The sequence below is a fragment of the Symphalangus syndactylus genome, chromosome 9, assembly GCF_028878055.3.
Source record: "Symphalangus syndactylus isolate Jambi chromosome 9, NHGRI_mSymSyn1-v2.1_pri, whole genome shotgun sequence".
In the NCBI taxonomy this organism is placed as follows: Eukaryota; Metazoa; Chordata; class Mammalia; order Primates; family Hylobatidae; genus Symphalangus; species Symphalangus syndactylus.
Window position 1 is genome coordinate 135,089,102 of NC_072431.2, and position 15,518 is coordinate 135,104,619.

A 15,518-nucleotide genomic window follows, 5' to 3' on the forward strand; every position below is an offset into this window, starting at 1 on the left:
TGTAAATCTGTATACATGTGTTAATCAATATCTGCAATGGATGACACTCTAAGTAAAGGGTATAGAGTGAGGAAAGCAAAGGACCTAGAAACATTGCTTAGCTAGACAGAGGAGGATAAACAGACAAAGAAAGAATGGCCAGAAAGTTGGAGGGAAACCAGAAGAGAGCTGTGCCCTAGCAGCCAAGCAAGGCACACATGTTAGATCAAGAGTTACGACTAAGAAGAGCACAGAATGGAACATTGTGTCTCTAGAGATCAACAGGATGTCTATATTGCAGGCCCAGTGATGTGGTAGGGCACACCTGGATTCAAATGTGCCTGCTCCCTTATTAGGTCTGTGGCTTTTAGTAAAAGGCTGTCTAGCTTCAGATTCTGCATCTGTAAAATAGGGATAATATCTCCCTGATAGAGTTATTGTAGGGATGAGATGAATTAGCATACGCAATGTGCCTAGCACTTTGCAGATCCTCAATAAAGACTGATTCTTCTCTCCCAGTACAACTCTGGCTATTTATTAATTTGTTTTGCTTGTCACTCTCCTTGATTTCTTAGCATTGGTGTTGGTGACCTACCTGTTAGGATCATCACAGGTCCTGTCCCACATCACTCTGGGTGTCAGCAAGTTGTGAGTGACAAATCAATGATCTGGACACTATAGGTAGCCAGGTGCCCACCTGTATCTCTTGGTATGCAGAGAGACACAGCACTAGGAACTGGATAAGGATACAATATGCCCTTCTTCATCATACCAAGTTTTTCCCTTCCAGGGAAATAAACTCCAGTTACCAAAATGAATACCTAATCTTGTCTTGACTATCCTTCTGCACTATTTCCAATTGTATAACTCTCTAATTCAAAATATTAGTAATAAATGACTGAACGTAATTTAGGATTTTTAATTTTTTTTCAGAGACAGCATTGGCCTTCCTAGATTTTTTGGATTGCTAGAAGGAGCCACTACCTGCTCCTTTCCTTCATTTTTGTCTATTAGATATAGTGAATGTCCCCTACTCATTCAGAACTCTGGCTCTGCCCACCACCTCTGACAGTTTTTACAGTGTAACTGTGGTTTTGGCAAATACAATAACTACCCATTGGGCTACTCAATGCTTGCCTTAAACTAAACCCCAGAAAAGGCTGGACACCGTTATGGAAAGACTGACATATTTCTATTGCTGCTAACAGGTGATACGTAACTTTTAAATATGTTTAAGAATTAACCTTATATTTCTAATTAGCACACGTTTGTTATTGACGGTGGCCATGTTTTCCGAAGCTAACATAACATTTAATAAGCAAAAGAGTATTTTTAGGAACAGGTAACTATATTAAATTAGAATTGTTACAGAAACTACAAGGCTTGGGGTCATGCAGCTACTAAACGTGTACTATTTAAATTATAACAGACCTATGATCTCATTCTACTTTCAGAATGGAAACGGTACACATTTTAACATGGTAATTGGGGATAGCAGGAGCTGATGGAAAGAAATCCGGGATTGTTAGCATTTCTCTATCCGCCTACCACGCCAGCCAGGGCCAGTCTCTCTGGTTGGCACTGCGTGGGCAACAGCGACCGCGCCTCCAAGCGGCGCACAGGGAGTGCGCGCGTCTGCGCTGGGGCCTCGCGCGCGTTCCACGATGAAGACTGCGCGTTTGAGTGTCCCTGGCAACGCCACGCTTTCGCCTTCTGGAAGCCTGCACTCCAGCTTGTGAGTGCTGCACTCCCGCACTCCAGAGCGTGAGAGACCCGACCTGGTGGGAGGGACCTGGGCTGGGGGGGACGGTGGGGGAAGAAGGGGGTGGGACTGGGAAAGCTTCTGGGAACATTTGCTCTAGGGATTCAGCTAAACTAAGAAAAATTGGTCCAAGGCTCCGCACAAAAGGATCTTTTCATTCCAGTCCTTTCGCCCACGCAGGGAACGATGCCTCTGGAGGTGGTGGTGGAGCTGCAGATCCGGGCGGTAAGAGATCGATGAACTCCCCCTCCTTAACCTCAAGTCGGACTCTAAATAGTCTCAGGTGGTTTTCAACAACTCTTCCCCCACATCCCCCACTTACCACAAACACATCATTATCTTCTGGGACAGATCGTACCTTTGTCCTTAAGATTCTCCATATTGGTTTTCCCTGACTTCCTAACCTTTAATTCAGCTCCACCTGTTCCCACTTTTTTTTTTTTTTCTGTTCTAAAGCTAACATGTTTCTTATCTTTATCATGAACTTTTAAATTCTTTTCAAACAACCCTGCATTAAGTCCAGGTAGGATTTATTTTCTTCTCCTAAAGATTTGTGAAAGGATTTTAAACTTCTTTAAATAACCAGGGAATAATTTTAAAAAGCTCCATCACTTCCTGATTATTTGCCAACTCTATGAACCAATCAGATATTTTCTAGGCTATTTCCCCTTAGTGATGGCTCTGGCTTGCTAATTCCAAAAGGGAAATCAATCAACAAATATTTTGTAATTACCAAATCTTTCCTAAGTGAAGTGCTGTGGCAGAGTGACTCCATGGTTTCTACTTGGGGGTCTGTCATTCCCTCTTATTTCAGTTTCCATTTTCCAATCCTTCCATGTAGTTAGTAACGGAATGTCATGCCGCTTTTCCTCTAGGGGCTTTTTCTACTGGCTGTGATTACAAGCACAATGCTAACAAGAAATTGTCATGGAATCTGGTTGGCCTCCATACAATTGGCAAATGCTGTGGTTTCATCATACATGTGGGTGTGAAAGGTGATCAAAATTTCCTGGATTTGTCCCACTTTGCTGACAGCAAATACGGCTAGACCATATTAGTCATGCTATACCAGTTTTTAGCTCTAAAAATTGTGCAGGAAGAAGGAACTCTTGAGAAGCTAAGTGATAAATCTGTCTCCCTCCTCATCAAGGCAAAAATGAAGCAAGTTTTCATCTCACTTCATTCACCATTATTGGTTAATTTTATTTTGATTTTTAAAAGGCATTCTTCAGTGTACAATTAACAAAGAAATCAGTTTTCTACTCTACTGTACTTAGGATGCTTCAAAAACATCAGGTGAAATGATCTATGCTTTAGAAAACTCAGGCCCCAGCAACTAAAACAGGGAATTCCAAAATTGTAATTACGAACCAGATGGTAAGCCTAATTTCATGCCCCTAATATTCAGATTTGTGGACACTGCAAGAGGAAACATCATTTGCTTCCAAATATCTGGCTTGAATATTGCTGCAGTTAAAACAAAGGATCTCGCTAAGATTAAACAACAAACCCAAACCACTTACAGCTTCACAGTTTATCTGCTTTAGCAAGTGAAGAGGTAGTCGGTGTTCAGGATGTTGTGGGAATGCAAATGATCTGATTTTGAGGCATGGCTGTTCCTTTTTCAGTGTGCCCCTCACTCTGAACAAGCTCATGCTTTCACTCAATCAAAACCTACTTATCACAGCCATTCTCCAGGTTCCGAACCTCAGTATGGCAGATCAAAGTCCATAATAATTTATATTTATAAATGCCAAAATAGTCATTAAGATTATCTGAGGACATCACTTCCATAGGTAATTTAAAGGATTTCTTTTCAGGTAGAGCAGCACTTAAAGCACATACCTTCTCCAGTCTTTCTGGGTCAAAGAATAATGAGCAGAGTCCACCCTGCGTTTGGTGGTCTTTGGTCTTATGATTTGGGGAGGCACCATGGATGAACAGTTTTAAATGTAAAGGTCAATGTAAACAGAAATTTTGGAGTTTTATCTTGTGCCTGGTGTAGCAGCAGACTCCCATGATGAATTTCAAGTTAAATACAGTTACCTAAAATGTGCTGTACCTCAGAAAACGGAATTCCATGTGAAAAACTGTAGCATACAGGTATACACGAGAAAGCTTACATTCTTGCATTGAGAAGACGTTCTTTTTCCCCATTTTATTACCCTGATAGAGGAGCATTATTCTTTATTCAGTGGAGATGACTGGCAGCAGGGCCCCATCTCCTGTCATACTGGTCACTGGCATAATACATGGTCAGCCTATTCCTAAACTTTCAGTTCCTCTGACTTTCCCCAGCAACTTAGTTTCTCTGCCCTCTCTCATGCCATGGTAGGTTGTAAACAGAAACAAGCATGGGGCCATGTCCCATTCTTCCTTTTCTATGAGCATCTTAGATATGCCTACCTTTTAAGTGATTCCTCTTTAAGCAAGTTCTTGGCTTTTTCTCTGAATGCTAAAAGACAGTTAGGGAGTAGTGGGAAATACATACAGATCTTTTGAGGGATGGAGGGAGAGGAGAGAAAGACAAGTATTATAATCTCTTTTCCCACCACCCGATCCAGAAATATGGATAGAGATAATAAATTAAAGAGATAATAAAGTAAAAAAGCTTACCAAGAAAATCAGGATTAAGAAGAAATCTCCCAACTGTGGCAACAGATCTTCAGGGAATAAACTAGAAAAACCTATGTCTTGGACTTTAAAAATACTGTTTAAAATCTACCTCAGGGAAAGGACTAGGATTAGTACATGGCCTATCTGCATGTATATTTACAGAATGAACATCATGTTTCTTTCTCAAAGTTCAGTTTACAAGTGATATGTTGATGTAGGGATTACCACAAAACACAAATCTTACTGATACCAACTTTTAACAGCAACAGTATAACCACCTTAGCTTGTTTTCTTTGCAGTTGTCCTGGAGACATAAACAGTTGTTGAATAAATATACAATAGAGGATTTTTTGGGTTTTTTTGCTATCCCTAAAATGGCTGTGTTCGGTAATGGCCAGCGTGTGCTCCAGCCTAGCAGCACATCAAGATGATAGCACACCTGAAATCCTAAAGGAAGCCTGAAATGCCCAAGAGGGACAAGCGGGATGGCTGCTGGTTTAGGTTGGCATCATCGAATGTGGAAACCTTCAGACTTCCTGGTGCCATAATCAATGAGATGGTGTCATCGTTGACTCCACAGTAAAAAGAGGACCGGAGCATTATGGGGTGAGAGCCAGCAATAGTCCACGATGCTGTACTGCATGTAGCCCAGAAAAAAGCCAAAAGCCACGTCGGTGACATTGTGCCGCCCCAGCATAACCCTGGAGAGGCCCAAGACGAAGGCCCACAGAACCACCAGCACCCTCAGTGGAATGGCCAGCACCAGGTGGTTCAGGATGAACCTCGACATCAGGGCGGCCCTTGTGGCATGGCCCGAGGGGAAGGAGTACTTGTCCACCGAGAGAGTGACAAACATGTCCATCTGGTTGTGGGCCGGGCGGCGCCTGCGGACCAGCCCTTTGATCAAGGCCACCAGCAGCAGGTCCAACAGCAGGGCGAAGAGCAGGTTCATCAGCACCTCGCGGCCGGCCCAGCTGTCGCTCCTGCACAGGCAGTAGAGGGTGCCCAGCAGCCAGGGGATGCCGTGTCCCGAGATCTCCAGCAGCTTCATAAGGGGTCGCACGCTGCCCCACGACGAGCTCTCTCCCGCGCACACCCCCAGCTTCTTGGACAGCCACAGGTCGATGGCCAGCAAGGAGCGCAGGGCGATGCCCAGGAACGACGGGTTCAAGTCCATGCGGTCCTCCTCGGTCAGCGGAGGCGCGGGCGACTGCGAGGGGCCCGCCGCGGCCAGGGGGAAGGAGCCGCGGCGGTGCACTGGGCTCTCCGACGCACGGAGCCGGGCGCAGGTGGGGTCCACGCCCGTAGCGCGGCTGCTGAGCAGGGACTGGAACTCAAACCTGCTGCCGCCGCCACCGCCGCCATGGGCTGGGCTGCCGGGGCTGCTGCTGCTGCTCGAAGCGGAGACGCCCAGCGGCCGTCCCTCGACGCTCCTCCGGGGACTTGGCATCGCGGCTGGCGGCCCGGACCCCGGGACCTGGCCGGACCAAACAGAGGCTTCCCGGCCCTGCAGCCTCTTCCGCTTCCGCACTACCATCCCGCAGGGGCGGGGAGAGGAGCCGGCGAGAGCGCGACTGTGACACCTGGTGGAGACGTGGGAGGGAATTGGAATTTCCGATGTGAGGAGAGCAGAGGGGAGGATGTTGGCGTTGGGAGGTACAGGTGAGGGAGTGAGGTGGTGGGGAAAATGTCAGTGTCTGTAGGAGCTTAAGAGAAATAGAGCCCCGTGTAACAAAACAAAGCAAAGCCTGTTTTCTCTCTCTTGTTTGTTGTTTTCTTTCTTTTTAAGATTTCTTGCCCAGGAGTGTTCCTGCCTGACAAACAAGATGTGTACCTCGGGGTCTACCTCCTGAATCAGTACCTGGAGACAAACAGCTTTCCCTCTGCGTTCCCCATTATGATTCAGCAGAGCATGAGATTTGAAAAGGTGATCTTGACTTTCTCATTGGCTTTTGTTGTCTAACGATAACCTAAGAGTTCTTATAAAGAACACAGTTCTTACAGCGTTATTTTATAAATTTCCTTTTTAAAAAAATTATCCGAAAGCACTTCAGCACAATGCAAAACCGCAGTCGGCCTTGAAGCAAAACCACAGTTGGAACACTTGCTTTTGTAATGCAGGTGTGAGCCAAGTTCTGTCAATCTAGTGCTAAATACCCTGGTTGATGTTTCCTATTCTTGGAACTCCCATGGCATTTTTTAACTGGAGCAAAGAGAGCATTTCTGAATGTTTTTGGAGTTGTTAGAGGTAGTTGCATTACATTTATGAAAGGGATTATTAATAAACTGTGGACCTTAGAAAAACCTGTATTAGACCAAGAAAAATAATGAAAAAAATGAAATTAGTTAAATCTTGTAACTAAAATCCTGTAACAAAAAGACTGTTTGGATTTACTGTTTCCTCAGATCATACCTAGATTATTTAGCTACAGTGATAAAGGCTAGATTCCATTCTGGTGAATAACATGGTCATATAAATAGTCAAAACATTACCAGCCTTCTTCACACTAAACTATTTCATAGAATATTGATGTTGTTACTATGTCATCACTGACAATCTCTTAACATTTTTGTTTTGGAATTTGGAGATGGAATCAGTTTTAACCTTAATAAGTCTAATGATTTTGCCCCAAACAATGTCACTGAAGGAGATCTGGGAAGAAGGAAGGCTACAGAGTACAGCGTGTCACTTTTTTTAATTATACTTTAAGTTCTAGGGTACCTATGCACAACGTGCTGGTTTGTTATATATGTATACATGTGCCATGTTGGTGTGCTGCACCCATTAACTCGTCTTTCCCCCCACCCGACGACAGGCCCCGGTGTGTGATGTTCCCCACCCTGTGTCCAAGTGTTCTCATTGTTCAATTCCCACCTATGAGTGAGAACATGCGGTGTTTGGTTTTCTGTCCTTGCGATAGTTTGCTGAGAATGATGGTTTCCAGCATCATCCATATCCCTACAAAGGACAGGAACTCATCCTTTTTTTATGGCTCAATAGTATTCCATGGTGTATATGTGCCACATTTTCTTAATCCAGTCTATCACTGATGGACATTTGGGTTGATTCCAAGTCTTTGCTATTGTGAATAGTGCCGCAATAAACATACGTGTGCATGTGTCTTTATAGTAGCATGATTTATAATCCTTTGGGTATATACCCAGTAATAGGATTGCTGGGTCAAATGGTATTTCTCGGTCTAGATCCTTGAGGAATTGCCACACTGTCTTCCACATGGGTTGAACTAGTTTACAGTCCCACCAACAGTGTAAAGGTGTTCCTGTTTCTTCACATTCTCTCCAGCACCTGTTGTTTCCTGACTTTTTAATGATGGCCATTCTAACTGGTGTGAGATGGTATCTCATTATGGTTTCGATTTCTATTTCTCTGATCAGTGATGATGAGCATTTTTTCATGTGTCTGTTGGCTGCATAAATGTCTTCTTTTGAGAAGTGTCTGTTCATATCCTTCGCCTACTTTTTGATGGGCTTGTTTAATTTTTTCTTGTAAATTTGTTTAAATTCTTTGTAGATGCGGGATATTAGCCCTTTGTCAGATGGGTAGATTGCAAAAATTTTCTCCCATTCTATAGGTTGCCTGTTCACTCTGATGGTAGTTTCTTTTGCTGTGCAGAAGCTCTTTAGTTTAATTAGATCCCATTTGTCAATTTTGGCTTTTGTTGCCATTGCTTTTGGTGTTTTAGTCATGAAGTCCTTGCCCTTGCCTATGTCCTGAATGGTATTGCGTAGGTTTTCTTCTAGGGTTTTTATGGTTTTAGGTCTAACATTTAAATCTTTAATCCATCTTGAATTAATTTTTGTATAAGGTGTAAGGAAAGGATCCAGTTTCAGCTTTCTACATATGGCTAGCCAGTTTTCCCAGCACCATTTATTAAATAGGGAATCATTTCCCCATTGCTTGTTTTTGTCAGGTTTGTCAAATATCAGATGGTTGTAGATGTGTGGCATTATTTCAGAGGGCTCTGTTCTGTTCCATTGGTCTATATCTCTGTTTTGGTACCAGTGCCATGCTGTTTTGGTTACTGTAGCCTTGTAGTATAGTTTGAAGTCAGGTAGTGTGATGCCTCCAGCTTTGTTCCTTTGGCTTAGGATTGTCTTGGCAATGCGGGCTCTTTTTTGGTTCCATATGAACTTTCAAGTAGTTTTTTCCAATTCTGTGAAGAAAGTTGTTGGTAGCTTGATGGGGATGGCATTGAGTCTATAAATTACCCTGGGCAGTATGGCTATTTTCACAATATTGATTCTTCCTATCCATGAGCATGGAATGTTCTTCCATTTGTTTGTGTCCTCTTTTATTTAATTGAGCAGTGTTTTGTAGTTCTCCTTGAAGAAGTCCTTCACATCCCTTGTAAGTTGTATTCCTAGGTTATTTTTTTTTTTTGAGACAGAGTCTTGCTCTTGCCCAGGCTGGAGTGCAGTGGCGTGATCTTGGCTCACTGCAAGCTCTGCCTCCCAGGTTCACGCCATTCTCCTGCCTCAGCCTCCTGAGTAGCTGGGACTACAGGCGCCTGCCACCATGCCTGGCTAATTTTTTTTGTATTTTTAGTAGAGACGGGGTTTCACTGTGTTAGCCAGGTTGGTCTCGTGGTCTCGATCTCCTGACCTTGTGATCCGCCTGCCTTGGCCTTCCAAAGTGCTGAGATTACAGGCGTGAGCCACCGCGCTCGGCCTATTCCTAGATATTTTATTCTCTTTGAAGCAATTGTGAATGGGAGTTCACTCCTGATTTGGCTCTCTCTTTGTCTGTTATTGGTGTATAGGAATGCTTATGATTTTTGCACATTGATTTTGTATCCTGAGACTTGAGCATGTCACTTTTAAAGGTCTGGAAAGTGATGCCCATAAAGTGACCTATCTGTTTCAACCTGAGGTTGAGAGAGTAGATGAAGATCAATTTTCTGAAGGGCTAAGGTTGCATGTAACATTTTTATAAATCACAACCTATTAATTTAAACGAAGAATGTACCAAACTGGCTGGATAAATAAGGAGAGAAATAAATGGCTATTACCTCGGAACATATGCTCAGAATCTAAAGGAACTTAGTTCTCCCATTTAGATGTTAGAAGTGGTAAAAAGTTGGTGGTAAAAGTGCAGTCTTTCCCCCATCCCAATAATTTTCTTATTAGTTATATCAATTTTGAATTTGCTCTGTAGAAGCCTTTTTTTTTTTTTGGAGACAGAGTGCTGCTCTGTCACCTAGGCTGGAGTGCAGTGGCAAGACCTTGGGGCACTGCACACTGTGCCTCACAGGTTCAGGCATCTGCCACCACACCAGGCTAATTTTTGTATTTTTAGTAGAGACAGGGTTTCACCATGTTGGCCAGGCTGGTCTCAAACTCCTGGCCTCAAGTGATCTGCCCACCTCGGCCTTCCAAAATGCTGGGATTACAGCATGAGCTACTGCATCTGGCCTGTAAAATTCTTAAAAAATATTTTTATAAGAAGCCCAAAGATACAAAATCGTAAAAGCACACAACTAGATAATTCCAACCTCCTTGATTTGTCAAAGAGAAGAGTGAGCCTGAGTCACATTTCAGATGCCACTATGGCTCTGTTGAAAAGCTGTACGTTTGAGATTACTAGTCAAACAAATCATGGAAACACTTTTTCATTTCATGAAATTCAGTCAATTAATTGTCCTCTTGCATGAGTTGTTTGGGTTCATATTCCTTTCTTCCTGTTGGTTTTAGCTTCCTTGTATCTGTTCCCTTCTCTAGCTGCAACTACTTTCAGCAGGTAGTGAAAAAATTTTCTCTTCCTTGGATCTTCTGTTTAATTCAAAATGGAATTTTCTGAAGCATTTGGGTAAAGAAGTTACTCATAAGAATATATGAGCCATTGTTTAAGCAGTTCATGTTGGTTATTTACTCCCCAAGATCATATTCAGAAAATCCTTAGATATGGATATGTTAGTTTCCTAGAGCTGCTATACGAAAGTACCACAAATGGAGTGGCTTAGACAACAGAAACATATCGTCTCACTGTTCTGGAGGCTAAAATTCTTGAAATCAGAGTGCGAGCTGGGACATATTCCTTTTAAAGGCACTAGGGAAGGACCTATTCCAGGCCTCTCTCCTAGTTTCTGGTATAGCTCCTTGGCTTATGGCAGTGTAATTCCAATATTTACATGGCATTCACTCTGTGTGTGTACTGTTAAAAAAATTGGGTGTGGGGGCAGTCATTAGGCTCTGGCGGCTCCAGTGCTTTAAATTCCTATGTAAGCAAACCGAAGCCCAATGTAAATAGTAAAACTAGAGACTTTTACCAAACAGATGCCACCAATGAACCTCTAACTAGAGATTTTACCAATAAGAAACTGCCAACTAACCTTTAACTAGAGACTTTACCTATCAGAAACTGCCAACTGATCTCTAACTAGGGTCTTTCCACTCCAACCAATTAAATATATTTTCTTTGTCTTATTTTCATGTCAGCCTGTAAAAGCTTGCTGCCCATAATGCAGCAGTGGAGGTCTCTGAACCTCTTTTAGTTCTGAGTGCTGCCCAGTTTATGAATTGTTCCTTGCTCGAATAAACTTAATTTTGCCTAAAGTTTTTTTTCTTTTCTTTTTCTTTCTTTTTAAAAAACAGTTTCTGTGCTCAAATTTTTGCCCTTCCTCAGGATACCAGTCTTATCAGAGGCCTACCCTATCCCAGTATGATCTTATTCTAATTTAAGTAATTTTATCTGCAGTGACCCTATTTGCAAACTAAGGTCATATTCTGAGATACTGGGTTTAAGACTTCATCCCATGAATTTTTGGGGGACACAATTCAACCCATAACAATGGGTAAAATGAAAGGATTGTTAAAATAATTTAGGAAAAAAAAACCCCACTTACCCACATTTGCTTGATAAATCCAAGTCAGTAGGACAAAAATTGATTATATGAGACACTTTCATTTTTGTTTAAGTTTGAATACCATTTAAATCAGAACTTTAAAGCCTGAAATCAAGCTCTGCTGAAAATGTTTTGTTTTTCTTAGGGCATAGAGCTTAGGGGGAAAGACAGGGTGTACCTTTATTTCAATCCTATCCCAGGCCCTTTTATTTCAAGAACAAAATATAAAGATTTGGCAATGGCTAGACAGATATTACAATGTTTTTCTTGTGCTTCTAGGTAACACTTAAAACTTTTGAGACTCTTCTCTCTTTCTTATTCTATGGGAGTGTAGCTGCTAGTACTTAGCTTTTCTTTTGTATTACACATAGGTAAAATTTCTTTTTATGTTCCTTTTTAGCACAACCAATTACTTACGGAGAGAAACCATTCATTCAGTTAACATTTAATGAGTATCTGTTAGTGTACAGTATGTTTTGCTAGATGGTTAAACAAGACTCTTTGAGGTTTATTCAAGGTGGGCTTTTAGCAACAAACAGTAGAGCTAGGTCAAGTTGATGATATTTTTAGCATGTGGTAGATTTAGCTAATTGAGATTTTCTTGCACTTCTTATTGTTGTGTTAATTATCCTTCATTTATTCTATAATCACTTTTTGAACTTTTAATCAGATACCTATTAAAGGTGCATCTGTTGAGTTCTAAAATGTTATGTGACTGGATTTTACATATGTTAATTACTTGGAAGAATATAATTTACAGCTCCTTCCTTCCTTCCTTCCTTCCTTCCTTCCTTCCTTCCTTCCTTCCTTCCTTCCTTTCTTTCACAGGGTCTCACTCTTTCTCCCATGCTGGAATGTGGTGATGCATCTCCGCTCACTGCAACCCCTGTCTCCTGGGCTCAAGTGATCCTCCAGCCTCAGCCCCACAAGTAGCCGGGAATACAGGCATGAGCCAGCATGCCCAGCTAACTTTTGTATTTTTTGTAGAGAGAGGGTTTCACCATGTTGCCTAGGCTGGTCTCAAACTCCTGAGCTTAAGCAATACACCCACCTCGGCCTCCCAAAGTGCTAGGACTACAGGTGTAAGCTACTGCGCCTGGCATTTACAGTTTTTATATGCACTTATTAATACAACTTTGAAAATTTATTTTCCCCATTTTTCTCTGCAGGTATTTGAAAGTGCAGTAGATCCTGGAGCTGTAGTAGACCTTTTGGAAAGTAGGTACTCTGAAAAACAAAACAAAAAACCAAAAGACTATTGTGTGTAATTCACAGATTTAAAGCTCTGCTCTTTTCTAAACTGTGATATGTTCATGTTTGATAAATATTTATTTCAAGACAGCCTATGTAAAATTTGAATCACGTTTTTGATTCTGTTACATACCCTTTTCTAAATATAGATGGGCTTGGCTGGGCACGGTGGCTCACATCTGTAATCCCAGCACTTTGGGAGGCCAAGGCGGGTGGATCACTTGAGGTCAGGAGTTTGAGACCAGCCTGGCCAGCATGGTGAAACCCCATCTCTACTAAAAATACAACAAAATTAGCCGGGTGTGGTGGCACGTGCCTGTAGTCCCAGCTACCTGGGAGGATGAGGCAGGAGAATCGCTTAAACCCTAGAGGCGGAGGTTGCAGTGAGCCGAGATCGTGCCATTGCACTCCAGCCTGGGTGGCAGAGCAAGACTCCATCTCAAAAAAAAAAAAAAATAACTAAATATAGATGGGCTTTAATGGATAGTATGATTCTGTTTGGTTATTTGTAAAAATTGTTTTTGTGTATTTCATTAAATTAGAGTATTTTTATCACCACAAAAAGCAGCCCTATGCCCATTAGCAATCACTCCCTATTCCCCACCAACCCTCCTAGCTATAGGTAACCACTAATCCTTCCATCTGTATAGATTTGCTTATTCTGGATATTTCATATGAATGAGGTTATACAACATGTGCTCCTTTGTGACTGACTTCTTAGTGTAATGTTTTCAAGGTTCGTCCATATTATAGCATGTGCCAGAACTTAATTTTTTGTATGGCCAGATAGTATTCTGTTGGATGAATATATTACATTTTGTTTTTCTAGTCATCAATTGATGGACATTTGGGTTGTTTCCACTTTTAGGCTATGATGAATAATGATGCTGTGAATATTTGTGTATAAGTTTTTGTGTGAACGTATGTTTTAATGCCTCTTGGGTGTACCTAGGAGTGAAATTGCTGGGTCATACTGATACAGGAGTGCTGGGAAGAGAAGAGAGTGGTATACCTTTAAGTGATATGGATGGGGGAAGGGAAGTGCTGGGTACAGGAAGGGTGTGGTCCCTGGCTAGGGCTCCATCCCCACAGACCTAGGTGAGGACAGGCACTCCTGCTTTCCCGCCCAAATGTTGCATTTCCCAAGAGCATCCTGGCCCACCATGCCCCCATCCTGTGCCTATAACAGCCAGTGAGTCTAGCAAGGCAGAGACAGAAGTGGCTGGACATCGAGAGGAGCACATTGGCACTGGCAGAACGACACGGAGTTTGGCCGGGGCAGTTGGAGGAGAGCCGGGGCTGCCGAGTGGCCCAACTCCAGGGGAAAACCATCTCCCTTCTGGCTCCCCTATCTGCTGAAAGCTACTTCCACTCAATAAAACCTCACACTCATTCTCCAAGCCCATATGTGATCCTATTCTTCCAGTACACCAAGGCAAGAAACCCGGGGATACAGAAAGCCCTCTGTCCTTGCCACAAGGTAGAGGGTCTAATTGAGCTGACTAACACAAGCCACCTATAGATGGCAAACTAAAAGAGCACCCTGTAACACACACCCACTGGGGCTTCAGGAGCTGTAAACATTCACCCCTAGATAGTGCCATGGGGTCGGAACCCCACAGCCTGCCCCCCTCTGTCTGCTCCTCTAGAGGTTTGAGCAGCAGAGCACTGAAGCGAGCCACACCCCCATCGCACGTCCTGAGATGGGGAAAAGGGAGCTTTTCCCGTTTCAATATGGTAACTGTATGTTTAACCTTTTAAAGAAGTTTCACATTATTTACCAAAGCAGCTGAATCATTTTACATCCCACCAGCAATGTATGAGGGTTCCATTTTCCCACATCCTGGCCAACACTTGTTATTATCTGTCATTTTGATTGGTAGTCATCTTTGTGGGTGTGAAGTGGTATCACTTCATTGTTTTGATTTGCATTTCCCTGATGGCTAATGATGTTGAACATTTTTTCATGAGATATTTGGCCATTTGTGTATTTTCTTTGGGGGAAATGTCTATTCAGATCCTTTGCCTACTTTTTAATGGGGTCATTAGTCTTTATTTTTTTGTTTATTTTGGGACAGGGTCTCGCTCTGTCACCTAGCCAGGAGTGCAGTGGCACGATCATAGCTTACTGCAGCCTCAACTTTCTGGGCTCAAGCAATCTTCCCACCTCAGCCTCTGAAGTAGCTGGGACTATAGGTGCACAGCACCATGCCTAGCTATTTTTTGTTTTTATTTTTGTTTTGTAGAGACAGGATGTCCTATGTTGCCTAGCTGGTCTTGAACTCCTGGTCTTAAGTGATCCTCTCTCCTGGGCTTCCCAAAATGTTGGGGTTACAGACATGAGCCTCTGTGCCTGGCCTGTGAATGTTCTTTATATATTCTAGATACAAGACCTTTGTTAGATATATGATTTGCAAATATTTTCTCCCATTCTAGAATTGTCTTTCACTTTCTTGATGGTATTTTTTGAAATGCAAAAGTTTTTCATTTTGATGAATTTCAGTTTATCTATTTTTCTTTTGTTGCTTGTGCTTTTGGTGTCATATCTAAGAAACCATTGCCTAACTCAAGGTCATGAAGATTTACATCCGTGTTTTCTTCTAACAGTTTTATAGTTTTGGCTCTTACATCTAGATGATTTATACTGTGTTGATTTTTGTAGACAGTGTGAGGTTGGGGACCAACTTCATTCTTTTGCATATGGGTATCCATTTGTTTTAGCACCATTTGATAAAAGACCATTCTTTCCCTCGTTGAATTGTCTTGGTACCCTTGTTGAAATTCAGCTTACAGTAATGCGAGGGTTTACTTTTAGGGTCTCAGTTCTATTCTATTGATTCATATGTCTATTGTTATGCCAACACACAATCCTGATTACCATAGCTTTGTAATAAATTTCAAAACCAGGAAGTGTAAATATTCCAGCTTAGTTTTTCTTTTTCAAGACTGCTATTTTGGGTCACTTGAGTTTCCATAAGGATTTTTCAATCAGCTTGTCAATGTCTGCAAAGAAGCCACCTAGGATATTGATAGGGATTCCATTGACT

At 42.2% G+C, this 15,518-nt stretch overlaps 2 protein-coding genes across 5 annotated transcripts in view; one reads left to right on the forward strand and one right to left on the reverse strand.

The window, feature by feature from the left end:
• The first annotated feature begins 1,638 nt into the window (after nt 1-1,638).
• Nucleotides 1,639-15,518, forward strand: part of SPATA6L (spermatogenesis associated 6 like) — a 60,699-nt gene continuing 46,819 nt past the window's right edge. Inside the window, exons 1-4 of one of the 4 annotated variants that reach the window (XM_055294325.2) lie at nt 1,639-1,743; nt 1,922-1,966; nt 6,147-6,284; nt 12,390-12,438. In XM_055294325.2, the coding sequence (XP_055150300.1) occupies nt 1,928-1,966; nt 6,147-6,284; nt 12,390-12,438 (226 nt within the window). In that variant the 5' untranslated portion in view covers nt 1,639-1,743; nt 1,922-1,927. Of the gene's footprint in view, nt 1,744-1,921; nt 1,967-5,897; nt 6,020-6,146; nt 6,285-12,389; nt 12,439-15,518 lie in introns of those variants that run through there. The other 3 variants (XM_063609198.1, XM_063609200.1, XM_063609199.1) reach the window with 3 other exon arrangements.
• PLPP6 (phospholipid phosphatase 6) lies at nt 2,908-5,933 on the reverse strand. Its single transcript, XM_055294328.2, has one exon. It carries the CDS (start codon nt 5,892-5,894, stop codon nt 4,920-4,922), a length of 975 nt encoding a protein of 324 aa, XP_055150303.1. The 5' UTR covers nt 5,895-5,933; the 3' UTR covers nt 2,908-4,919.